The sequence below is a fragment of the Heptranchias perlo genome, chromosome 17 (assembly GCF_035084215.1).
Source record: "Heptranchias perlo isolate sHepPer1 chromosome 17, sHepPer1.hap1, whole genome shotgun sequence".
Classification (NCBI taxonomy): domain Eukaryota; kingdom Metazoa; phylum Chordata; class Chondrichthyes; order Hexanchiformes; family Hexanchidae; genus Heptranchias; species Heptranchias perlo.
Genome location: NC_090341.1, coordinates 2143257 through 2170352, shown reverse-complemented (window position 1 = coordinate 2170352; position 27096 = coordinate 2143257). Strand labels below are relative to the sequence as shown.

The 27096-nt window shown below is 49.9% G+C and overlaps 1 protein-coding gene across 6 annotated transcripts in view; it reads left to right on the top strand.

The window, feature by feature from the left end:
* usp19 (ubiquitin specific peptidase 19) overlaps positions 1-27096 on the top strand; it is a 130256-nt gene that overhangs the window by 79369 nt on the left and 23791 nt on the right. For all 6 annotated transcript variants that reach the window (XM_067998341.1, XM_067998340.1, XM_067998339.1 and 3 more), the window contains 5 exons: positions 244-381; positions 10551-10921; positions 15865-15975; positions 24488-24704; positions 26115-26267. In XM_067998341.1, coding sequence (XP_067854442.1) covers positions 244-381; positions 10551-10921; positions 15865-15975; positions 24488-24704; positions 26115-26267 — 990 coding nt within the window. The remainder of the gene's footprint in view (positions 1-243; positions 382-10550; positions 10922-15864; positions 15976-24487; positions 24705-26114; positions 26268-27096) is intronic.

The window sequence follows — 27096 nt, the reverse complement described above, 5'->3', positions numbered from 1 at the left end:
ACCAACTGAGCCAAATTGCCACGTGAGAAAACCCACCATCAGTCTCCCAACTAAAGCAGGGGCCATGAAGGGAAGACTCTTCATAATGTCGTGATAGAATTTTTTGACCTAAATTGAAGGGTCAAGGCCCATAAAGCAGAGGTGACGAGGCAAGCGGAGAATTGGTCACTTGGTGACGTCGAACCCGAGCTTTAAAAGCCTGTCGGAGTAACTTCCTTTTTCTTTCTCTCTCTAAACCTCCAGGACTTGTCAAATGAGCCATTGGTCGGATCATAAAAACCAGTGCAGGCCAGAAAACATCGGTTGCCCCTTCATAATCAGCATTCCTGAGTCCCGGCTGACTTACTCCAGGCTGACGCAGCTCCTGGAAGGGTATTCAAGGTACTCAATAATAAAATAAAACATAAGCACATAGGGAATGTATAGATTAGCATGACACTGGCTCACAGTAACAGCTGCCCCCTACTCCCACTGACTCGGGAATCAAATGTTGCAACACTCTCGCATGCTTTTTGCATTATCTCAGCATTGCTCAGGGCTTTTATGAATCATTCAGCTGAGTGATATTAAAAGAAGGCTTCAGTCACTGGGATGTGTTTTTTGCTTTGACCCGCAGTCATGTGGTGGGCTGGTGATCGCATTGTTCCACCAACGCGTGGACTTTTATGTCGCATGAATTTTTAATGCCGCAGGAACTGTGTGAGTCCTGTGCTGAGTTAGCTGATTGCAGTTGTGGCTGAGGGTGCTACAGTTGGACTTGGTGTTACTGGGCTAGTCAGGGGGGGAAAATGTCAGCGTGGGGTTTGTGTTCCTGGTCACGACCCAGTGACGTCTCGCTAATGAGTGCTTGTGGGTATCGAATGAGGACAGAATCGGATCTGCTGTAAAAGGGTTGAATATCCTGCCTCCACTCACTAACTCGATAGAAAGCACCGTCTCAGATTTTCATTGCTTCAGAACCAGTTAATTACTTTTGAAGTGTAGTCACTGTTGCTAAGTAGCAAATGTGATGGCCATTAACACACAGCAAGGTCCCAGAAGTAGCAAATGAAATAAATGGACCAGTGAAATGATTATGTTGGCTGAGAAGGATTTGTTTTTTTTGGCCAGGACACTGTCAGAACTCCTTGGTGCTGCTAGAGATACTTCACAAGCCCCTGAGCTGGGAGACCGGGCCTCGCTTTAATATCTTGGCACCTCTGACAATGCAGCACTCCCCCCAGTAGTGCACTGAATTGTCAGCCCAGATTGTGTGCTCAAGTCCTGAAATGAACCTGAAAACCACAAACAACTTCCTGACTCAGAGGCGAGAGTGACACCACTGAGCCAGTCTAATTATCTCGGCTTTTGTGAAGAATGGCCATGAGGATGAGGTATCGCAGGATAGCTGGTATCCCAGCAACAATCAGTGTCTTCAGGGGAGGGAGGGGAGGAAGACCAAGGTTAACTTAGATATTTATAAAAAATGTAACTCTTGTGAGTAATTGTACACATACTTCTGATTTTTTTTGCATGTGCTGGAGTTTGTAAAGCAGTTGGGAATGCAGAAATCTCAATGTAATTTGTTTCCTGCTTGCAAATTGAATTTAGCGTTTGTCACGACTGGTGAAAGGCAAGCTGTAGGTACTATTGTAAAAGAAAATTTTCTTTAGCTCTTTCTGTCATTAACAAAAGAAGCCCTCGCCCCTTTAGGTTTTGCTGAGATGATACACCAATGTCAATGTGCCAGGCTGCAGCCAGGGACTATATGCAATCAGTAGGAGTTACTCGCTCCACTCTCCCCGATCTGTGTGTGCACTGTCTGAAGTTATTGCTCACGTGCGTTCTGACACTTCACCCCAGTGGCTTTCAATAAACCCGTCGGTTAATTCCTGTAACGTGAAGTCACCTATTGGCATTCATGGGTTTAAGATGTGAAACTCCCAAGTCCTTTTAGAGCAGGGGAGGTGGTTGAAAATGAGGACCATTTGAAGTTAGGAAGAACATAAGAAATAGGAGCAGAATTAGGCCAGACGTCCCCTTGAGCCTGCTCCACCATTCAAAAAAACTCCACTTTCCAGCATGATCCCCATATCTCTTCACTCCCCTAGAGTCCAAAAATCTATCAATCTCAGCCTTGAATATACTCGACGACTGAGGTCGTCTGCCCTCTGGGGTAGAGAATTCCAAAGATTCACAGCCCTCTTGAGTGAAGAAATTCCTACTCATCTCAGTCCTAAATGGCCGACCCCTTATCTGAGACTATGCCCTCTAGTTCTAGACTTGCCAGCCAGGAGAAACAGCCTCTCAGCATCTACCCTGTCAAGCCCCCTCAGAATCTTTTATGTTTCAATTAGATCACCTCTCATTCTTCTAAACTCCAGAGACTATAGGCCAATTCCACTCGATCTCTCCTCATAGGACAACCCTCTCATCCCAGGAATCAATCTAGTGAACCTTCGTTGCACCGCCTCTAAGGCAAGTATATCCTTCCTTAGATAAGGAGACCAAAACTGTACACAGTACTCCAGGTGCGGTCTCACCAAAGCCCTGTACAATTGTAGTAAGACTTCCTTACTCTTGTACTCCAACCCCCTTGCAATAAAGGCCAATATACCATTTGCCTTCCTAATTGCTTGCATGTTAACTGTGTTTCGTGTGCAAGGACACCCAAATCCCTCTGAACACCAACATTTAATAGTTTCTCATTTAAAAAAATTCTGTTTTTCTGTTCTTCCTACCAAAGTGAATAACATCACATTTCTCCACATTATACTCCATCTGCCACCTTCTTGCCCACTCACTTAACCTGTCTATATCCCTTTGTAGACTCTTTGTGTCCTCCTCACAGCTTACTTTCCCACCTGGCTTTGTATCATCAGCAAACTTGGATACATTACACTCGGTCCCTTCATCTAAGACACTAATGTAGATTGTAAATAGCTGAGGCCCAAGCACTGATCCTTGCGGCACCCCACTAGTTACAGCCTGACAACCTGAGAATGACCTGTTTATTCCTACTATGTTTTCTGTCCATTAACCAATCCTCTATCCATGCTAATACATTACCCCCAACCCCATGAGCCTTGATCTTGTGTAACAACCTTTTATGTGGCACTTTATCGAATGTCTTTTGAAAATCCAAATATACGACATCCACTGGTTCCCCTTTATCTACCCTGCTAGTTACATCCTCAAAAAACTCTAATAGATTTGTCAAACCCGATTTCCCCTTCATAATACCTAATTAGACCCTGCCTAATCATATTAGGATTTTCTAAGTGACCTTGTTACCATGTCCTTAATAATGGATTCCAGCATTTTCCCGACTCCTGATGTCAAGGTAACTGGCCTGTCGTTCCCTCCTTTCTTGAATGACAGGGTTACATTTGCTACCTTCCAATCCACTGAGACTGTTCTGGAATTTAGGGAATTTTGGAAGATCACATCCAATGCATCCACTATCTCTGCAGCCACCTATTTTAGAACCCTAGGATACAAGAAGGCAGAGGAGATTGAGAAGAGAATTCCGGAGTTGGGGGGTGGGGGTGTAGGTGTCACCAGTGGTGGAACAGAGGGAGGAAGCACAGACTAGGATTGAAGATCCCTGCTGACCTTCACCCTCTACACGAACCAGACTGGGTGCAAGGGAAGGAACTGAACTAAATCCAGCCTGCTCCTCTGACGCACAAGGAGATTTAAACTAAATGGTACAATTTTAAAGGGAGCGCAGGAACTGAGAGACCCGGGGGTATATGTACACAAATCTTTGAAGGTGGCCGGACAAGTTGAGAAGGCTGTTCTTAAAAAAAAAAAAAAAAAACGGGATCCTGGGCTTTGTTAATTGATGTGGAGATGCCGGTGATGGACTGGGGTTGACAATTGTAAACAATTTTACAACACCAAGTTATAGTCCAGCAATTTTATTTTAAATTCACAAGCTTTCGGAGATTTTCTCCTTCCTCAGGCAAATGTTTCAAGATCTCCTTGAAGCCTACGCATTTATACATATTGAACAATACATGGTGTTTACAGACTGCCCCTGCAACTGCCCGTTGCCAAGGCAATCACCGTGTTCAGACAGAGAGGTGTTACCTGCAGAACCTCCGAATACACATTCAACAAAAAAACAAACAGGGAAAAAAAACAGAGAAAAAAAAACACAGAGAGGCAGAAACATCCGGAAGGCAGAGAGAGCCAGCAAATGACCCATTATATTAAAAACAGATAACATTTGTTCGCTGGTGGGGTAACGTGTAGCGTGACATGAACCCAAGATCCCGGTTGAGGCCGTCCTCATGGGTGCGGAACTTGGCTATCAATTTCTGCTCGACGATTTTGCGTTGTCGTGTGTCTCGAAGGCCGCCTTGGAGTACGCTTACCCGAAGGTCGGTGGATGAATGTCCATGACTGCTGAAGTGTTCCCCGACTGGGAGGGAACCCTCCTGTTTGGCGATTGTTGCGCGGTGTCCGTTCATCCGTTGTCGCAGCGTCTGCATGGTCTCGCCAATGTACCATGCTCTGGGGCATCCTTTCCTGCAACGTATGAGGTAGACAACGTTGGCTGAGTCACAGGAGTATGAACCATGCACCTGGTGGGTGGTGTCATCTCGTGTGATGGTGGTATCTGTGTCGATGATCTGGCATGTCTTGCAGAGGTTACCGTGGCAGGGTTGTGTGGCGTCGTGGACGCTGTTCTCTTGAAAGCTAGGTAGTTTGCTGCGAACGATGGTCTGTTTGAGGTTGGGTGGCTGTTTAAAGGCGAGTAGTGGAGGTGTGGGGATGGCCATAGCGAGGTGTTTGTCCTCATTGATGACATGTTGAAGGCTGCGGAGAACATGGCGTAGTTTCTCCGCTCCGGGGAAGTACTGGACGACAAAGGGTACTCTGTTGGTTGCGTCCCGTGTTAGTCTCCTGAGGAGGTCTATGCGATTTTTTGCTGTGGCCCGTCGGAACTGTCGATCGATGAGTCGAGCGTCATATCCCGTTCTTACTAGGGCGTCTTTCAGCGTCTGTAGGTGTCCATCGCGTTCCTCCTCGTCTGAGCAGACCCTGTGTATTCGCAGGGCCTGTCCATAGGGGATGGCCTCTTTGACGTGGTTAGGGTGGAAGCTGGAAAAGTGGAGCATCGTGAGGTTGTCCGTGGGCTTGCGGTAGAGTGAGGTGCTGAGGTGCCCGTCTTTGATGGAGATTCGTGTGTCCAAGAAAGAAACTGATTCTGAGGAGTAGTCCATGGTGAGCTTGATGGTGGGATGGAACTTGTTGATGTTATCGTGTAGTCTCTTTAGTGATTCCTTGCCGTGGGTCCATAGAAAGAAAATGTCGTCGATGTATCTGGTGTATAGTGTTGGTTGGAGGTCTTGTGCAGTGAAGAAGTCCTGCTCGAACTTGTGCATGAAAATGTTGGCGTATTGGGGTGCGAATTTGGTCCCCATGGCTGTTCCGTGTGTTTGGGTAAAGAACTGGTTATCGAAGGTGAAGACATTGTGATCCAGGATGAAGCGGATGAGTTGTAGGATGGCTTCCGGAGATTGGCTGTTGTTGGTGTTGAGTATTGATGCTGTCGCAGCGATGCCGTCATCGTGGGGGATACTGGTGTATAGTGCCGAGACGTCCATCGTGGTGAGAAGTGTTCCTGGTTCAACTGGTCCGTGGGTACTGAGTTTTTGTAGGAAGTCTGTAGTGTCACGACAGAAGCTGGGGGTTCCCTGTACGATGGGTTTCAGGATGCCCTCGATGTATCCAGAGAGGTTCTCACACAGGGTTCCGTTGCCTGATACGATGGGACGTCCGGGTGTGTTGGCTTTGTGTATCTTTGGGAGGCAGTACCCTTTGTCGTCCAGTACTTCCCCGGAGCGGAGAAACTACGCCATGTTCTCCGCAGCCTTCAACATGTCATCAATGAGGACAAACACCTCGCTATGGCCATCCCCACACCTCCACTACTCGCCTTTAAACAGCCACCCAACCTCAAACAGACCATCGTTCGCAGCAAACTACCTAGCTTTCAAGAGAACAGCGTCCACGACGCCACACAACCCTGCCACGGTAACCTCTGCAAGACATGCCAGATCATCGACACAGATACCACCATCACACGAGATGACACCACCCACCAGGTGCATGGTTCATACTCCTGTGACTCAGCCAACGTTGTCTACCTCATACGTTGCAGGAAAGGATGCCCCAGAGCATGGTACATTGGCGAGACCATGCAGACGCTGCGACAACGGATGAACGGACACCGCGCAACAATCGCCAAACAGGAGGGTTCCCTCCCAGTCGGGGAACACTTCAGCAGTCATGGACATTCATCCACCGACCTTCGGGTAAGCGTACTCCAAGGCGGCCTTCGAGACACACGACAACGCAAAATCGTCGAGCAGAAATTGATAGCCAAGTTCCGCACCCATGAGGACGGCCTCAACCGGGATCTTGGGTTCATGTCACGCTACACGTTACCCCACCAGCGAACAAATGTTATCTGTTTTTAATATAATGGGTCATTTGCTGGCTCTCTCTGCCTTCCGGATGTTTCTGCCTCTCTCTGTGTTTTTTTTTCTCTGTTTTTTTTCCCTGTTTGTTTTTTTGTTGAATGTGTATTCGGAGGTTCTGCAGGTAACACCTCTCTGTCTGAACACGGTGATTGCCTTGGCAACGGGCAGTTGCAGGGGCAGTCTGTAAACACCATGTATTGTTCAATATGTATAAATGCGTAGGCTTCAAGGAGATCTTGAAACATTTGCCTGAGGAAGGAGAAAATCTCCGAAAGCTTGTGAATTTAAAATAAAATTGCTGGACTATAACTTGGTGTTGTAAAATTGTTTACAATTGTCAACCCCAGTCCATCACCGGCATCTCCACATCATGACTACCATCGACACCACAAACTGCCGGCTCACAGTGGAAAGGATATCCAAGAAGATCGCGCATTTAGACACAGACATCAAGTTTTTACAGAGCTGCAAGAAAGCAGACAAGATCCCGAAAGGACTCCAGATCACGAACCCACTCAAGTCCACATACAACTCGGATTACGCTGAGAGACTCTGCCGCCGTACCTCTCGCACACTCCGCAACCATCTCATACACCAACTCTACAGCAGACGCCACAACCTCGAAACCAAGATAGAGTCCATACTCTCAACCTGTACTCAGGACACAGCAGACCAGCTACGTTATACCGCCAAACAGACGAGGCAACGGAACTACGCTGCCTACATGAAAACCAAGAGCAGGAAGCTTGAGAAACTCGGCATCACCACCAGCAACGACCAAGCTTCCCCTGGTACCACGGTTGCAACCACAGGGAAGTCTATTGTCAATTTATCCGACCACACCCTTCAACCAGACGAAATCGAAGTTCTCAGCCGAGGGCTCAATTTCTGCCCCACTACCAAAATGGACCCCACTAGTCTCGCGGCGGACACAGAGGAATTCATCAGGAGAATGAGGCTCCGGGAATTCTACCACAAACCCCAAGATTTCAGCAGCGAACCCAATGAGACAATCGACGATCCGGAACAGCAGACAGAGGGATCCGCGGTACAGCAACCGAAGAGGAAAGAGTCAAACTGGACTCCTCCGGAGGGTCGCTGCCCTCAGCTGGACATGTATGCTCAAGCTGTCAGGAAATGCGTCAATGCCAGATTCATCAGCCGCACTCAGAAGACAGTCCAGAATGTCACCCGAGCACAACGCAACGCCATCAACGCTCTCAAGACCAACCGCAACATCGTCATCAAACCAGCGGACAAAGGAGGAGCCATAGTCATACAGAACAGAACAGACTATTGCAGAGAAGCATACCGACAACTGGACAACCAGGAACACTACAGACGGTTACCCGCAGATCCGACCAAAGAACACACCCACCAGCTCAACAAACTGATCAAGACCTTCGATCCAGACCTTCAAAGCATCCTACGCATTCTCATCCCACGTAATCCCCGCGTGGGAGACTTCTACTGCCTCCCAAAGATACACAAAGCCAACACACCCGGACGTCCCATCGTATCAGGCAACGGAACCCTGTGTGAGAACCTCTCTGGATACATCGAGGGCATCCTGAAACCCATCGTACAGGGAACCCCCAGCTTCTGTCGTGACACTACAGACTTCCTACAAAAACTCAGTACCCACGGACCAGTTGAACCAGGAACACTTCTCACCACGATGGACGTCTCGGCACTATACACCAGTATCCCCCACGATGACGGCATCGCTGCGACAGCATCAATACTCAACACCAACAACAGCCAATCTCCGGAAGCCATCCTACAACTCATCCGCTTCATCCTGGATCACAATGTCTTCACCTTCGATAACCAGTTCTTTACCCAAACACACGGAACAGCCATGGGGACCAAATTCGCACCCCAATACGCCAACATTTTCATGCACAAGTTCGAGCAGGACTTCTTCACTGCACAAGACCTCCAACCAACACTATACACCAGATACATCGACGACATTTTCTTTCTATGGACCCACGGCAAGGAATCACTAAAGAGACTACACGATAACATCAACAAGTTCCATCCCACCATCAAGCTCACCATGGACTACTCCTCAGAATCAGTTTCTTTCTTGGACACACGAATCTCCATCAAAGACGGGCACCTCAGCACCTCACTCTACCGCAAGCCCACGGACAACCTCACGATGCTCCACTTTTCCAGCTTCCACCCTAACCACGTCAAAGAGGCCATCCCCTATGGACAGGCCCTGCGAATACACAGGGTCTGCTCAGACGAGGAGGAACGCGATGGACACCTACAGACGCTGAAAGACGCCCTAGTAAGAACGGGATATGACGCTCGACTCATCGATCGACAGTTCCGACGGGCCACAGCAAAAAATCGCATAGACCTCCTCAGGAGACTAACACGGGACGCAACCAACAGAGTACCCTTTGTCGTCCAGTACTTCCCCGGAGCGGAGAAACTACGCCATGTTCTCCGCAGCCTTCAACATGTCATCAATGAGGACAAACACCTCGCTATGGCCATCCCCACACCTCCACTACTCGCCTTTAAACAGCCACCCAACCTCAAACAGACCATCGTTCGCAGCAAACTACCTAGCTTTCAAGAGAACAGCGTCCACGACGCCACACAACCCTGCCACGGTAACCTCTGCAAGACATGCCAGATCATCGACACAGATACCACCATCACACGAGATGACACCACCCACCAGGTGCATGGTTCATACTCCTGTGACTCAGCCAACGTTGTCTACCTCATACGTTGCAGGAAAGGATGCCCCAGAGCATGGTACATTGGCGAGACCATGCAGACGCTGCGACAACGGATGAACGGACACCGCGCAACAATCGCCAAACAGGAGGGTTCCCTCCCAGTCGGGGAACACTTCAGCAGTCATGGACATTCATCCACCGACCTTCGGGTAAGCGTACTCCAAGGCGGCCTTCGAGACACACGACAACGCAAAATCGTCGAGCAGAAATTGATAGCCAAGTTCCGCACCCATGAGGACGGCCTCAACCGGGATCTTGGGTTCATGTCACGCTACACGTTACCCCACCAGCGAACAAATGTTATCTGTTTTTAATATAATGGGTCATTTGCTGGCTCTCTCTGCCTTCCGGATGTTTCTGCCTCTCTCTGTGTTTTTTTTCTCTGTTTTTTTTCCCTGTTTGTTTTTTTGTTGAATGTGTATTCGGAGGTTCTGCAGGTAACACCTCTCTGTCTGAACACGGTGATTGCCTTGGCAACGGGCAGTTGCAGGGGCAGTCTGTAAACACCATGTATTGTTCAATATGTATAAATGCGTAGGCTTCAAGGAGATCTTGAAACATTTGCCTGAGGAAGGAGAAAATCTCCGAAAGCTTGTGAATTTAAAATAAAATTGCTGGACTATAACTTGGTGTTGTAAAATTGTTTACATTTGTTAATTGAGGCACAGAGTACAAAAGCAAGGAAGTTATGCTAAACCTTTATAAATCACTGGTTAGGCCTCAGCTGGAGTATTGTGTTCAATTCTGGGTACCACACTTTAGGAAGGATGTCAAGGCCTTAGAGAGGGTGCAGAGGAGATTTACTAGAATGGAGATTAGAGAAGCTTGGGTGGTTCTCCTTAGTGCAGAGAAGGTTAAGGGGAGATTTGATAGAGGTGTTCAAAATTATGAAGATTTTTGATAGAGTAAATAAGGAAAAACTGTTTCCAGTGGCAGAAGGGTCAGTAACCAGAGGACACAGATTTACGGAAATTGGCAAAAGAATCAGAGGTGAAATAATGAGAATTTTTTTACGCAGCGAGTTGTTCTGATCTGGAATGCGCTGCCTGAAAGGGCGGTGGAAGCAGATTCAATAGTAACTTTCAAAAGGAAATTGGTTAAATACTTGATGGGAAAAAATTGCAGGGCTATGGGGAAAGAGCAGGGGAATCAGACTAATTGGATAGCTCTTTCAAAGAGCCGGCACAGGCCTGATGAGCTGAATGGTCTCCTTCTGTGCTGCATGATTCTATACTGTGTTTGATTATGTGGTAGAACCGTGCGTTTGGACGTGTTGAGGTTAATACTCTTGTAATGTATTCTGCGACAGGTATTCAGTCAACGTGTTCCAGCCCCCGTTCCAGCCAGGTCGAATCACACCAGAACAGCCCCCTTCCAAGATGGACAGTGTGCAACCCACGCCCGGAAACGCTTCCAGCTCGGAGACTGGAGACGGAAAGATGCCCTCGGCATCTGAGGTCCAGGAGAGAGACTTCAGGCCCGTGCACCGCACCCATTTAACTAGCTCTGTTTCCGAGCCCCTCCTGGCCTCTGCTGTCTCAAAAGGGGCGAGCCTGCCAGGCAGAGGCAGGGATTCTATTCACAGCTACGACTCTGGTTTCTCAGAATTGCGACCAGAATCACAGGAGGACTCGGGATGCGAGAAGGAAACCTCTTACGAGAAAGCTCCAAAGCCTGAAGGTGATGGTTTTACCCTTGGCGAATCCCCCTTGATAAGGCTGTCCTATTGCAGCATAATAAATAAATCCCAGTAAAAATAAGAGTGGGACATCTTGTGTATAAGGCTGTTATTAAAAAAAAAAGTATGCAGGATCCTGGGCTTTATTAATAGAGGCATAGAGTTATGCTAAACCTTCATAAAACACTGGTTAGGCCTCAGCTGGAGTATTGTGTTCAATTCTGGGTACCACACTTTAGGAAGGATGTGAAGGCTTTGGAGAGGGTGCAGAGGAGATTTACTGGAATGGTACCAGGGATGAAGGACTTCAGTTATGTGGAGAGAGTAGAGAAGCTGGGGTTGCTCTCAGAGCAAAGAAGGTTAAGGGGAGATTTAATGGAGATGCTCAAAATTATGAGGGGTTTTGAGAGAGTAAATAAGGAGAAACTGTTTCCAGTGGCAGGAGGGTCGGTAACCAGAGGACACAGATTTAAGATAATTGGCAAAAGAACCAGAGGAGAGATGACATTTTTATTTTATTCAGCAAGTTGTTCTGATCTGGAATGCACTGCCTGAAAGGGCGGTGGAAGCAGATTCAATAATAACTTTCAAAAGGGGAATCGACTTGAAAAGGAAATATTTGCAGGGCTTTGGACATAGAGCAGGGGAGTGGGACTAATTGGATAGCTCTTTCAAAGAACCGGCAAAGTTACGATGGACCGAATGGCCTCCTGTGCTCCATGATGCTATGTCTTCTAATCCCACTCCACCTCCTGAATGAGACACGAGCACGAGGAAATTCAGGGATGAGAAAAGGCCGTTTGACCATGTCTGGAGCAGAGATGGTGTGCAGCTTTTACAATGTTACTCTTTCCTGAATCTGGGTGCAGGGATCTATTTATAATTGATTTTAGCACAGCAATGGTAAAACAAGGGCTTAGTCACGGGGCTATGTTATGCGTTATTCATAGAAAGCTACGGCACAGAAGGTGGCCATTAGGCCCATCGTGTCTGTGCCAGCTGAAAAAGAGCCATCCAGCTTAATCCCACTTTCCAGCACTTGGTCCGTAGCCCTGTAGGTTACAGCACTTCAAGTGCACATCCAAGTACTTTTTAAATGAGTTGAGGTTTTCTGCCTCTACCACCCTTTCAGGCAGTGAGTTCCAGACCCCCACCACCCTCTGGGTGACAAAATTTCTCCTCAATTCCCCTCTAATCTTTCTACAAATTACTTTAAAACTATGCCCCCTGGTAACTGACCCCTCTGCTAAGGGAAATAGGTCCTTCTTATCCACTCTATCTAGTCCCATCATAATTTTATACACCTCAATTAAATCTCCCCTCAGCCTCCTTCGTTCATCAGAAAACAACCCCAGCCTATCCAATCTTTTCTCGTAGCTAAAATTCTCCAGTCCTGGCAACATCCTCGTAAATCTCCTCTGTACCCTCTCTAGTACAATCACATCTTTCCTGTAATGTGGTGACCAGAACTGTACACAGTACTCAAGCTGTGGCCTAACCAGTGTTTTATACAATTCTAGCATAACCTCACTGCTCTTATATTCTGTGCCTCAGTTAATAAAGGCATGGATGTTAGGGAACTTGGGGAAATAAATAGTGATGTCTTGAGGAGTGTACATATTACAGAGAGGGAGGTGCTGGAAGTCTTAACGCGCATCAAGGTAGATAAATCTCCGGGACCTGATGAAATGTATCCCAGGACGTTATGGGAGGTTAGGGAGGAAATTGCGGGTCCCCTAGCAGAGATATTTGAATCATCCACCGCTACAGGTGAGGTGCCTGAAGATTGGAGGGTAGCAAATGTTGTGCCTTTGTTTAAGAAGGGCGGCAGGGAAAAGCCTGGGAACTACAGACCAGTGAGCCTGACATCTGTAGTGGGTAAGTTGTTAGAGGGTATTCTGAGGGACAGGATCTACAGGCATTTGGAGAGGCAGGGACTAATTAGGAACAGTCAGCATGGTTTTGTGAGAGGAAAATCATGTCTCACGAATTTGATTGAGTTTTTTGAAGGGGTAACCAAGAAGATAGATGAGGGCTGTGCAGTAGACGTGGTCTACATGGACTTCAGCAAAGCATTTGACAAGGTACCCCATGGTAGGTTGTTACATAAGGTTAAATCTCACGGGATCCAAGGTGAGGTAACCAATTGGATACAAAATTGGATTGACGACAGAAGACAGAGGGTGGTTGTCGAGGGTTGTTTTTCAAACTGGATGCCTGTGTCCAGCGGTGTGCCTCAGGGATCGGTGCTGGGTCCGCTGTTATTTGTTATTTATATTAATGATTTGGATGAGAATTTAGGAGGCATGGTTAGTAAGTTTGCAGATGACACCAAGATTGGTGGCATTGTGGACAGTGAAGAAGGTTATCTAGTATTGCAACGGGATCTTGATAAATTGGGCCAGTGGGCCGATGAATGGCAGATGGAGTTTAATTTAGATAAATGTGAGGTGATGCATTTTGGTAGATCGAATCGGGCCAGGACCTACTCCGTTAATGGTAGGGCGTTGGGGAGAGTTATAGAACAAAGAGATCTGGGAGTACAGATTCATAGCTCCTTGAAAGTGGAGTCACAGGTGGATAGGGTGGTGAAGAAGGCATTCGGCATGCTTGGTTTCATTGGTCAGAACATTGAATACAGGAGTTGGGATGTCTTGTTGAAGTTGTACAGGGCATTGGTGAGGCCACACTTGGAGTACTGTGTACAGTTCTGGTCACCCTATTATAGAAAGGATATTATTAAACTAGAAAGAGTGCAGAAAAGATTTACTAGGATGCTACCGGGACTTGATGGTTTGACTTACAGGGAGAGGTTAGACAGACTGGGACTTTTTTCCCTGGAGAGTAGGAGGTTAAGGGGTGATCTTATAGAAGTCTATAAAATAATGAGGGGCATAGATAAGGTCGATAGTCAAAATCTTTTCCCAAAGGTAGGGGAGTCTATAACGAGGGGGCATAGATTTAAGGTGAGAGGGGAGAGATACAAAAGGGTCCAGAGGGGCAATTTTTTCACTCAAAGGGTGGTGAGTGTCTGGAACGAGCTGCCAGAGGCAGTAGTAGAGGCGGGTACAATTTTGTCTTTTAAAAAGCATTTGGACAGTTATATGGGTAAGATGGGTATAGAGGGATATGGGCCAAGTGCAGGCAACTGGGACTAGCTTAGTGGTATAAACTGGGCGACATGGACATGTTGGGCCGAAGGGCCTGTTTCCATGTTGTAACTTCTATGATTCTATGATTCCATATGCCTTTTTAACCACCTTATCTATCTGTCCTGTGACCTTCAGGGATCTGTGGACATGCGCTCCAAGGTCCCTCACTTCCTCTACACCTCTCAGTATCCTCCCATTTATTGTGTATTCCCTTGCCTTGTTTGCTCTCCCCAAATGCATTACCTCACACTTCTCTGGATTGAACTCCATTTGCCACTTTTCTGCCCACCTGACCAGTCCATTGATATCTTCCTGCAGTCTACAGCTTTCCTCCTCACTATCAACCACATGGCCAATTTTTGTATCATCTGCAAACTTTTTGATCGAGCCCCCCACATTCAAGTCCAAATCATTAATATATACCACAAAAAGCAAGGGACCTGGTACTGAGCTTTGCGCGACCCCACTGGAAACAGCCTTCCAGTCGCAAGAGCACCCATCAACCATTACCCTTTGCTTCCTACCACTGAGCCAATTTTGGATCCAACTTAGCCATTTTCCCTTGGATCCCATGGACTTTTACTTTTTGACCAGTCTGCCATGTGGGACCTTGTCAAACGCCTTGCTAAAATCCATGTACACTACATCAAACGTATTACCCTCAACGACTTTTCTTGTTGCCTGCTGAAAAAATTCAATCAAGTTAGTCAGACGCGACCTTCCCTTAAGAAATCCATGCTGACTGACCTTGATTAACCCGTTATTGGCAGCGATTGCCTGGATACAGCTGTGGCATGCTGCTTACTATATTCTTCCACTAACGCACTGACTTAATATCCACACATTCTATGTTCAAGTGGAACTTTGTGCCCGCTGCTGAGTGAGTTGATCTTGGCTGTGGGGCCTCCACATTTGGACTTGATGTTCCAGCGAGAGTGGTGAAGAGTGTGTGTACGTCAGTCGAGGGCAAGATCAGGTTTGAGACTGTCGTGCTTAAGCTTCTTTCCTCATTGCTCATCCCAGTTACACTGGGGATCTGTCGTCCTGCTCTCTGCACCCTCTCCAGTGCAGTGTCGAAGTGGGATCTGAACCGGTACATTGTAAACCCTCAGTGTCGACTTGTATGCCACGCTCCTGGCTATACATTCCAGCATTCTATTAGCTTTTTTTAAAATTGGAATATTGACAGTGACAAACCTGCCTTCATTCCAAGCATCCTATCACAGTCCCTGTACTAATTCAATCCCGGTTGTTGACACTTTCTGAAAAAAAACTATCTGTAATACTCTAGAATTATCAAACACTTCATTCATCACCTGTGCAATTGCATAATCGTTTTTGCAAATATTTTGCTGCTTTTACTGTTCTGTCTACCGCTCTCATTCTCTTTTTAGTTTGGCACATTTAGCCAAGTTACAGTTTGGTTTCTGCATCCAGATCATCAAAATAGATTAGAAAACTAAGGGCGCAAGCACTCACCTTTGGGGGACCTCACTTAACCATCCCCCCTACCCCCACAGTCTGGCATCGCACCTCTCGCAATTACGCTGTAATAACCCTCGATTGCTGCAGCTTTTTGTTTGACTAGAAGTCTTTCCTGTGGAACTTTTCAAAAGCTTTCTGAAAGTTTAAAACTGCGTCCTAAGTAGTTCTACTGTCGACTTTATCTGTGACGTGTTTGAGGCTGATCAGGCAGGAGCTTCCCCTTTTTAAAGCCTTTTAGTTATTAAACGCTACTGCGGTTAATACTTTTGACACACTTAGTCATTTACAGTGTTCTTTTTCCCCCACAGCCGCTATCCCTGGTTACCAACAGCCAGCTGAGTCTGTGCGCTTCCACACCCCACAGTTTTACATCAAGGTCAATGACCTATCAAACAAAGAACAGAAAATGGAAGACAAAGGTGAGGCAAACATGACAGTGAGAATGCTAGGCATGGTTTGTTTTATTAATAAATGTGGAGTATTTTTAAGCTCTTTGCCAGCTGCTGCATAAAACCAGGTAGCGAAAGAAAATCGAGTGCCCGTTTTTAAATGTAGGGCAGCTGCAGCTATTTAGGGACGTCGGTCACTGCCCATCTCTGGTTTAATACGGTCGCTTCGAAATCCTTGCCGATAGATTGCTGCTGCACAGACCCTACGCCTTGCTGATACGACGCAGCCCTTTCTAAACACAGTTGGGTTATCTATCGGCTCCTACGCTGCTCTCAGCCTGTTATCTGCTATAAAAATTAAAGCAGCCTTTATCTTTCCCCATAACACATGGACTGTTGTGGTGGGCAGGCTGTACATTTCCACGATTCATTGTTATCTGGCAGATTTTAAAAACTGACCAAAGGGAGGGTTTACTGTTGCCGAGTGCTGATGGAGCCCATTTTTGTAAAATCAGTCACTGAGCAAGTCTCGGCAAAATAACGTGCAAGAAATAACGTCGGCTTTCCAAACCATCAGCAGCACCTGCTGTAGCACACACTCTGCCCGAGGCAGGTGAACAGTTTCAAAATGGATTTGCAGTCCAACTGCTCCACAAAGCAAGCCTGCTGCTGTATATACTTCCAGAAAGGGTGGTGACAGTCTGTTAACTGAAGTGTTCTGTTTCTGACAGTGTGTGCTCCAGTTCAATTAAAAAGCACATTTCTTCAGGAGAAAACTGCCTCTGTTTTATAAAACTTGATGTATTTGGAGACGAAGGGAGAGAAGAGAATCGCCAAACCTCCACATGCTGGCTTCTGCATTCTGTCTTTTACACGCTGTCTCTTACACACTGTCGCTTGCTTGCCCGTGCTCTGCCGCATGTGCCCGCGCTCGCGCACTCAAACGTGATCTCGGTCGCACAAGTGCCCGATCGCGATCTCCCTCTCGCGCGCTCGATCCCCCCCTCCCTCTCTCGATCCCCCCCTCCCTCCCTCTCTCGATCCCCCCCCTCCCTCCCTCTCTCGATCCCCCCCCTCCCTCCCTCTCTCGATCCCCCCCCTCCCTCCCTCTCTCGATCCCCCCCTCCCTCCCTCTCTCGATCCCCCCCTCCCTCCCTCTCGATCCCCCCCCTCCCTCCCTCTCGATCCCCCCCCTCCCTCCCTCTCTCGATCCCCCCCTCCCTCCCTCTCTCGATCCCCCCCTCCCTCCCTCTCTCGATCCCCCCCTCCCTCCCTCTCTCGATCCCCCCCTCCCTCCCTCTCTCGATCCCCCCCTCCCTCCCTCTCTCGATCCCCCCCTCCCTCCCTCTCTCGATCCCCCCCTCCCTCCCTCTCTCGATCCCCCCCTCCCTCCCTCTCTCGATCCCCCCCTCCCTCCCTCTCTCGATCCCCCCCTCCCTCCCTCTCTCGATCCCCCCCTCCCTCCCTCTCTCGATCCCCCCCTCCCTCCCTCTCTCGATCCCCCCCTCCCTCCCTCTCTCGATCCCCCCCCCCCCTCCCTCCCTCTCTCGATCCCCCCCTCCCTCCCTCCCTCTCTCGATTCCCCCCCTCCCTCCCTCTCTCGATCCCCCCCCTCCCTCCCTCTCTCGATCCCCCCCCCTCCCTCTCTCGATCCCCCCCTCCCTCCCTCTCTCGATCCCCCCTCCCTCCCTCCCTCTCTCGATCCCCCCCTCCCTCCCTCCCTCTCTCGATCCCCCCCCTCCCTCCCTCTCTCGATCCCCCCCTCCCTCCCTCTCTCGATCCCCCCCCTCCCTCTCTCGATCCCCCCCCTCCCTCCCTCTCTCGATCCCCCCCTCCCTCCCTCCCTCTCTCGATCCCCCCCTCCCTCCCTCCCTCTCTCGATCCCCCCCTCCCTCCCTCCCTCTCTCGATCCCCCCCTCCCTCCCTCCCTCTCTCGATCCCCCCCTCCCTCCCTCTCTCGATCCCCCCCCCTCCCTCCCTCTCTCGATCCCCCCCCTCCCTCCCTCTCTCGATCCCCCCCCTCCCTCCCTCTCTCGATCCCCCCCCCTCCCTCCCTCTCTCGATCCCCCCCCCTCCCTCCCTCTCTCGATCCCCCCCCCTCCCTCCCTCTCTCGATCCCCCCCCCTCCCTCCCTCTCTCGATCCCCCCCCCTCCCTCCCTCTCTCGATCCCCCCCCCTCCCTCCCTCTCTCGATCCCCCCCCTCCCTCCCTCTCTCGATCCCCCCCCCTCCCTCCCTCTCTCGATCCCCCCCCCTCCCTCCCTCTCTCGATCCCCCCCCTCCCTCCCTCTCTCGATCCCCCCTCTCCCTCCCTCTCTCGATCCCCCCCCTCCCTCCCTCTCTCGATCCCCCCCCTCCCTCCCTCTCTCGATCCCCCCCCTCCCTCCCTCTCTCGATCCCCCCCCTCCCTCCCTCTCTCGATCCCCCCCCTCCCTCCCTCTCTCGATCCCCCCCCTCCCTCCCTCTCTCGATCCCCCCCCTCCCTCCCTCTCTCGATCCCCCCCCTCCCTCCCTCTCTCGATCCCCCCCCTCCCTCCCTCTCTCGATCCCCCCCCTCCCTCCCTCTCTCGATCCCCCCCCTCCCTCCCTCTCTCGATCCCCCCCCTCCCTCTCTCGATCCCCCCCCTCCCTCCCTCTCTCGATCCCCCCCTCCCTCTCGATCCCCCCCTCCCTCTCGATCCCCCCCCTCCCTCTCTCGATCCCCCCCCTCCCTCCCTCTCTCGATCCCCCCCTCCCTCTCGATCCCCCCCTCCCTCTCGATCCCCCCCCTCCCTCTCTCGATTCCCCCCCCTCCCTCTCGATCCCCCTCCCTCTCGATCCCCCTCCCTCTCGATCCCCCTCCCTCTCGATCCCCCTCCCTCTCTCGATCCCCCTCCCTCTCTCGATCCCCCCCCTCCCTCTCGATCCCCCCCCCCTCCCTCTCGCGCTCGATCCCCCCCCCTCCCTCTCGCGCTCGATTTCCCCCCCCCTCCCTCTCGCGCTCGATTCCCCCCCCTCCCTCCCTCTCTCGATCCCCCCCCTCCCTCTCGATCCCCCCCCCTCCCTCTCACGCTCGATTCCCCCCCCCTCCCTCTCGCGCTCGATCCCCCCCCCTCCCTCTCGCGCTCGATCCCCCCCCTCCCTCCCTCTCTCGATCCCCCCCCTCCCTCTCGATCCCCCCCCTCCCTCCCTCTCTCGATCCCCCCCCCTCCCTCTCCCTCTCGATCCCCCCCCCTCCCTCTCTCGATCCCCCCCTCCCTCCCTCTCGATCCCCCCCCCTCCCTCTCGCGCTCGATTCCCCCCCCTCCCTCTCGCGCTCGATTTCCCCCCCCTCCCTCTCGCGCTCGATTTCCCCCCCCTCCCTCTCGCGCTCGATCCCCCCCCCTCCCTCTCGCGCTCGATCCCCCCCCCTCCCTCTCGCGCTCGATCCCCTCCCTCCCTCTCTCGATCCCCCCCCCTCCCTCTCCCTCTCGATCCCCCCCCCTCCCTCTCGCGCTCGATTCCCCCCCCTCCCTCTCGCGCTCGATTTCCCCCCCCTCCCTCTCGCGCTCGATTTCCCCCCCCTCCCTCTCGCGCTCGATCCCCCCCCCTCCCTCTCGCGCTCGATCCCCCCCCCTCCCTCTCGCGCTCGATCCCCCCCCCTCCCTCTCGCGCTCGATCCCCCCCCCTCCCTCTCGCGCTCGATCCCCCCCCCTCCCTCTCGCGCTCGATCCCCCCCCCTCCCTCTCGCGCTCGATCCCCCCCCCTCCCTCTCGCGCTCGATCCCCCCCCCTCCCTCTCGCGCTCGATCCCCCCCCCTCCCTCTCGCGCTCGATCCCCCCCCCTCCCTCTCGCGCTCGATCCCCCCCCCTCCCTCTCGCGCTCGATCCCCCCCCCTCCCTCTCGCGCTCGATCCCCCCCCCTCCCTCTCGCGCTCGATTTCGCCCCCCCCCCCCCCTCTCTCGCGCACAAGAGGCCGGAGTCAGAGGACGAGTGAGTTCCGGGTAGGGGGAGTGGGCGAGGGCATTGTAAGGTGTAGGAGGTTACATAAATCAGGATAGATAATGCAATAGATGGGTTTAAACACAGTGGTTAGAGCTTAAAACCTGAGGCATTGGCCGACTGGGAGCCTGAACAATTAAACAACCTCTGGGTCGGTCACCTTTTTTTTTGATAAGTCATGGACTTCATCCAATTCCGTGAATCCTGCTGCAACCTTGTAACACATTCCCAAGCATCTACTCTGTGCATGATTTAGATCAATTGCCAGGCCATGCGTGCACTGTCCAGTTTATCACCATCATTTGGGACTGCTCGAGCACCTTTATCAAACCAATAGCTGGGTTGCTAAATAAATGTGGCTGACCTATTGTGCGTGGTTATTTAATAGTGGAATTTGTCCTTTGTGCTGATTTATTTTAGTTTCCAGCGTACACGCTATAGTTAACCCCTCTCCCTGGTTTTCTACCTTCAGTATCGTCATGGATACCAGCTGCCCTATTGTATCTTCTCTGGTGCAAATTAGATAGATTTCTTTTAGTAAGTAATATTTTGGGATCCAGTATGTGAGTAATTTGAGATATGACGTGTGTTGAGTGTAACAGGCTCGGGAGGAACAGGTGACTTTGGACCTATGGTTTCCAAAGCTCTCCCCCACTGGGGGTTTTCCTCACCTCATGTCTGGGTCTGTTGTAAACTCACTGATGGAGATTGATTGCTAGGATTGGTCAACAGCTCCATTACCGCTGTATCCTGCAACTACCAACTGCGGGTGGATTCACTGTGAAGCATCTGCGATGCTGAGATTATCGTGGATAGCACGTTCAGTGAGGTGGTCACACCTCAGGTGAAGGTTACACAGGCAGAAAGGAAATGGGTGACCGCCAGGCAGAGTAAAAGGACTAGGCAGGTAAAGCAGGAGTCCCCTGGGGCCATCTCCCTCTTAAACACTTTGGATATTGTTGGGGGAGATGGCTTATCAGGGGAATGCAGCAAGAGCCAAGACCGTGGCACCATGAGTGACTCAGCTGCACAGGAGGGGAGGAAAAAGAATGGGAGAGCAAAAGTGATAGGGGATTCCATCGTAAGGGGAATGATAGGCGTTTCTGCGGCCGCAGACTTGACTCCAGGATGGTATCTTGCCTCCCTGCTGCTAGGGTCAGGGATGTCACGGAGCGGCTGCATGACATTCTGAAGGGGGAGGGTGAACAGCCAGAGGTCGTGGTCCATATCGGTACCAGCGACATTGGTTTAAAAAAAAAGGGATGAGGTCCTGCAAGCAGAATATAGGGAGTTAGGAAATAAATTAAAAAGCAGGACCTCTAAGGTAGTAATCTCAGGAATACTCCCAGTGCCACGTGCTAGCGAGAGCAGAAATAGGAGAATAGACCTGATGAATGCGTGGCTTGAGAGATGGTGTCGGAGGGAGGGGTTTAAATTCCTGAGGCATTGGGACTGATTCTGGGAAAGGCGGGACCTGTACAAGCTGGACGGGTTGCACCCAAGCAGAACCGGGACCAATATTCTCGCGGGGGCATTTGCTCGTTCTGTTGGGGAGGGTTTAAACTAGTATGGCAGGGGGATGGGAACCAAAGGGCAGGTACAGATGGGACAAATTCAGACCAGGAAACGGGAAGTAGGGAAGTAGAAAAGCAGTTAGTGATGTAATTAGCGACTCAGAAAGGCAAAAGAAGCAAAGGTTAAATAGTGTTCAGCACAGGAATTTGACGGGGTTAAAGGGGATATACTTCAATGCAAGGAGTATTACAAACAAAGCAGATGAGCTAAGGGCACAGATAGACACATGGCAGCATGATATCATTACTATAACGGAAACCTGGCTTAAAGAGGGGGATAATTGACACTCAATATCCCTGGATATAGTGTTTTCAGGCAGGATAGAGTGGGTGATAAAAAAGGAGGGGGGGGTAGCATTATTGGTTAAAGAATCAATTACAGTTGTGAGAAGGGATGATATGCTAAATGGATCATCAATCGAGGCCATATGGGTTGAGCTAAGAAATAAAAAAGGGGCAGTCACACTAGGAGTGTACTATAGACCCCCGAATAGCGAAAGGGAGATAGAAGGACAAATATGTAGGAAAATTTCTGAGTGCAAAAATAAGAGGGCAATAATAGTCGGGGACTTCAAGTTGATAGTGAAGAGGATAGCTGTAGACTCCAAGAAAATATCAATGGGTTGGTGGAGTGGGCGGAAAAGCGGCAAATGGAATTTAACCCGGAGGAGTGTGAGGTAATGCACTTAGGGAGGGCAAACAGTAAAAGGGAATACGCAGTAAACGGGAATATATTGAGAGGGGTCGAGGAAGTGAGAGACCTTGGAGTGCATGTGCACAGGTCCCTGAAGGTGGCAGTATGAGTAGATAAGGTTGTGAAGAAGGCATACGGAATGCTCTCCGTTATTAGCCGAGGTATAGAATACAAAAGCAGGGATGTAATGATGGAACTGTATAAAACGCTGGTAAGGCCACAGCTGGAGTATTGTGCGCAGTTCTGGTCACCACATTAAGGGAAGGACGTTATTGCTCTGGAGAGAGTGCAGAGAAGATTTACAAGAATGTTGCCAGGGCTTGAAAATTGCAGCTACGAGGAGAAATTGGATAGGCTGGGGTTGTTTTCCTTGGAGCAGAGGAGGCTGAGGGGAGACTTGATTGAGGTGCACAAAATTATGAGGGGCCCAGATAGAGTAGACAGGAAGTACCTGTTTCTCCCAGCGGAGAGTTCAACAGCTAGAGGATATAGATTTAAGCTGATTGGCGGAAAGATTAGAGGGGACATGAGGGAAAACTTTTTTACCCAGAGGGTGGTGGGTGTATGGAATTCACTGCCTGAATTGGTGGTAGAGGCAGGGACCCTCAACTCTTTTTTTAAAGTACCTGGACCTGCACCTAAAGTGCTGTAAGCTGCAGGGCTACGGACCGGGTGCTGGAAGGTGGGATTAGAATGGGCACCTGGTTGTTCCTCGAGCCGGCGCGGACACGATGGGCCGAATGACTCCCTTCTGTGCTGTATGTTTTCTATGGTTCCATAGTTCCACCATGGTGGCAGAAGGTGAACTAGATGGACCTTGGTCTTTCATCGTCTAGCGATTCCTATGTAATTGCCATTTTCTTCATGTGTGGCTGGACAGTGAATGTCGGCAGGCCAGCTGGTATCAAGCCCAGTCTTACCCACACATACTTGCCAGCAGGCATCGCCAGATGGTAATTAGGAATGGGAGCACTGACACTCTCCCCCTCCCATCCTGAGGCCAATTGCAGCACGTTACTGCTGGCCTGGCTGAATATTGGACTGGCAGTGGAAAGTCACTCGTGGGGCCCAATGGGGACTTTGCAGCACATCACTTCAAGTAAAGCTGAACCTAAGAGTGTTCAAGGGTTGTGTCTGGAAGTAAGAATGTACTTAATAAATGTTTTTGACGGGGATCCTGAATCAAGAGTTGGAAGCTGAACAGGAAAAAGAGTTAGTGTCCATTCAGCCTCAATGAACAGAGTCTAAGGTGTCGGCCCTGGCTCAGTGGGTAACACTCTTGCCTCTGAGTCAGAAGCTTGTATGTTCAAGTCCCAGTCCAGAGACTTGAGCACAAAATCCAGGCCGACACTCCAGTACAGTACTGAGGGAGTTCTGTACTGTCTTTCGGATGAGACGTTAAACCGAGGTCCCATCTGTCTCCTAAGGTGGACATTAAAGATCTCATGGCACTATTTCGAAGAAGAGAAGGGGAGTTCTCCCCATTGTCATGGCCAATATTTATCCCTCAACCAACTTTAGGTTGACAAATGTAAGGAATCTTCCAACACCAGGTTATAGTCCAACAGTTTTATTTGAAAATCACAAGCTTTCGGAGGCTTTCTCCTTCGTCACCTGTTGGACTATAACCTGGTGTTGTAAGATTCCTTGCATTTGTCCACCCCAGTCCATCACCGGCATCTTCACATCACAACTTTAGGTTGAACAGTGGATTTAGAATTGCAAAATGTTTAATGTAGAGCCACTCGAAGTTATCGATGCAGTTTCCACCTGGGTGCCTGTGAATGCAGGGCTATGTACAGTAATCTTTCACTTGCTCACCTACTCACCTACATTGGCTCACGGTCTGGGAACACCTCGATTGTAAAATTCTCATCCTTGTCTTCAAATCCCTTCATGGCTTCACCTCTCCCTATCACTTTAACCTCCTCTAGCCCTACAACCCTCTGAGATCACTGCGCTCCTCCAAATCTTGTCTTTTCTGCATTCCCGATTTTAATTGCCTCCACCATTGGTGGCTGTGATTTCAGCTGCCCAGGCCCTAAGCTCTGGAATTCCCTCCCTAAACCTCTCCACCTCTCTCTCCTTTTAAGATGCTTCTTAAAACCTACCTCTTTGACCAAGCTTGGTCACCTGTCCTAATATCTCCTTACGTGGCCCGGTGTCAAATTTTGTTTGATAATCGCTTCTGTGAAGCGTCTTGGGACGTTTTGCTACATTAAAGGCGCTATATAAATGCAAGTTGCTGTTGTTGTCTGGTATTTAATATGAATCGGTCGATGTCTTGGAATCATTCTAGCTTCTCCCCTGCACAGGTGATGCTCCATTGGAGCTCCCCGACAGTGTCTCGTTAGCAATGGTGTGGAAAAACAATGAGCGGCAGAAGGAGTACGTGCTGGTGGAATCCAAGGAGCTGGAGTACGCCGAAGATCCCAGTTCAGCCAATGAGGCAGCCAGAGCTGGCTACTTCACCCTGGAGCAGTGCCTGAATCTCTTCACCAAACCTGAGGTGCTGGCGCCTGAGGAAGCTTGGTAAGATCCCGCCTCGTCTCTCCTCACCCCAGTTTTATCCCTCCCTTTTCTGCTGGGGATCCACAGGTGTCGACTGTTCTCCCGCAGCTCGTCCAAGAGGCTATTCTTCGTGTATGAGCCTAGACAGCGAGTGTCGGCCGTGGCTCAGTGGGTAACATTCTCGCCTCTGAATCAGCAGGTTGTGTGTTCAAGTCCTACTCCAGAAATTTAAGCCCATAACCCAAGCAGACACTCCCTGTGCCAATACTGAGGGAGTGCTGCACTGTCAGATGTGCCGTCTTTTGGACGTTAAACCGAGACCCCGTCTGCCCTCTCAGGTGGATGTAAAAGACCCCATGGCCACTATTTGAAGAGGAGGGGAGTCCTCCCCGGTGTCCTGGATCAATATTTATCCCTCGGCCAACTTCACTTTAAAAAATAAAGATGATTTGGTCATTATCTCATTGCGGTTTGTGGGATCTTGCTGTGCGCAAATCGGCTGCCACTTTGCCTACATTGCAACAGTGACTACATTTCAAAAAGTACTTTATTGGCTGTAAAGCACTTTGGGATGTCCTGAGGTCGTGAAATGTGCTTTATAAATGCAAGTCTTTTTTTTTCTTCCACCATGGAGAGTGCCATAGTCGAGCCTGACCCTGTCCTCGTGTAAAATCCACTCTCAGTTTTCAACTGGAGTCTCTGGATAGCGAGCAAGTATCCTGGTTCGATTTTTTTTTTTATATATATATCCCAGTGAAGGAATACTCTGCACTTACCTGGATGGGTGTAGCTGCAACAATGCTCAAAAAGCTCGGCACCAACCAGGACAAAGCAGTCCACCTGATCAACACCCTATCCACAAGTTTAAACATCCACTCCCTCCACCACCGACGCACTGTGGCTGCAGTGTGTACCATCCACTGGATGCACTGCAGCAACTCGCCAAGGCTTCTTCGACAACACCTCCCAAACCTGTGACCTAGAAGGACAAGGGCAGCAGGTGCATGGGAACACCACCACCTCCGAGTCACTCACCATCCCCACTTGGACATATATCGGCCATTCCTTCATCGTCGTTGCTGGTTCATAATTCCGGAACTCCCTCCCTAACAGCACTGGGAGCATCTTCACCACACGGACTGCAGCGGTTCAAGGTGGCGGCTCACCACCACCTTCTCAAGGGTACGACTAGGGATGGACAATAAATGCCAGCCTTGCCGGCGGTGCCCACATCCAGAGAATGAATTAAAAACATCTGGAATCACTTCCTTCCAATTGAGCCGAGTTGGTCTGAGATGCACTAAAGACCAGGGCAGCCCATTGAGGTTTCCTCGGCACTGATGTATTGCATGTAGTTTTGAGCGATGGTTTATTATGTGCATGCGGGCGGTGTGCGGCGCAGCACTGACGGCTGCTTCTGACCCATTGCAGGTACTGTTCTAATTGTAAGCAGCACAGAGAGGCGTCCAAGCAGTTGTTGCTGTGGTGGCTCCCCAACGTACTCATCATTCAGCTGAAACGCTTCTCCTTCCGTAACTTCATCTGGAGAGACAAGATCAATGACATGGTGGAGTTTCCCATCAGGTACGCAGCGGAAACTGAACATTCACTATTCCTTTGTTAAACACTGGCCTTTCACCTCTTGTACCTGGGTTTTGAATTCATTTCCTTCTAGAAGCATACAGCAGAAAAGGAGGCCATTCGGCCCATCGTGCCTGTGACAGCTCTTTGAAAGAATGTTGTAATGAAGGCCGCTGATGGCTGCAAAGCCCCTATAGGATATCATCTCAATTGGGTAACATGGTGGGGGTGGGTTGTAGGTCCATAATGTAAATTTGGCCAGTAGATTGTGCGTCCAGAGCTCAAAACTGGCCCCTAATTCAACACTAAATTTGCACTAGATGTTTAGACGCTATCGGATGGCTGGTGGCCAAAATGTCATATTAATGTAGTTGGGATGGTGCAATAAGAGCTTTACTCTGTACCTCTTCCAGGAGTGTTTGATGGGATAGTGTAGAGGGAACTTTACTCTCTATCTAACTGGTGCTGAACCTGCCCTGGGAGTGTTAGATGAGACAGTGTAGAGGGAGCTGAAAGAAATTAGTATTAGTTTAAAAAAAAATAGTACTACAGAAATTAGTTAAATTGGTTAACAGACAGCAAACAGAGAGTAGGAATAAATGGGTCTTTTTTGGGGCGGCAGGCAGTGACTAGTGGGGTACCGCAGGGATCAGTGCTTGGGCCCCAGCTAGTCACAATATGTATCAATGATTTGGATGAGGGAACCAAATTTAATATTTTCAAGTTTGCTGACGACACAAAACTAGGTGGAATCGTGAGTTGTGAGGAGGATGCAAAGAGGCTTCAAGGCGATTTAGACAAGTTGAGTGAGTGGGCAAATACATGGCTGATG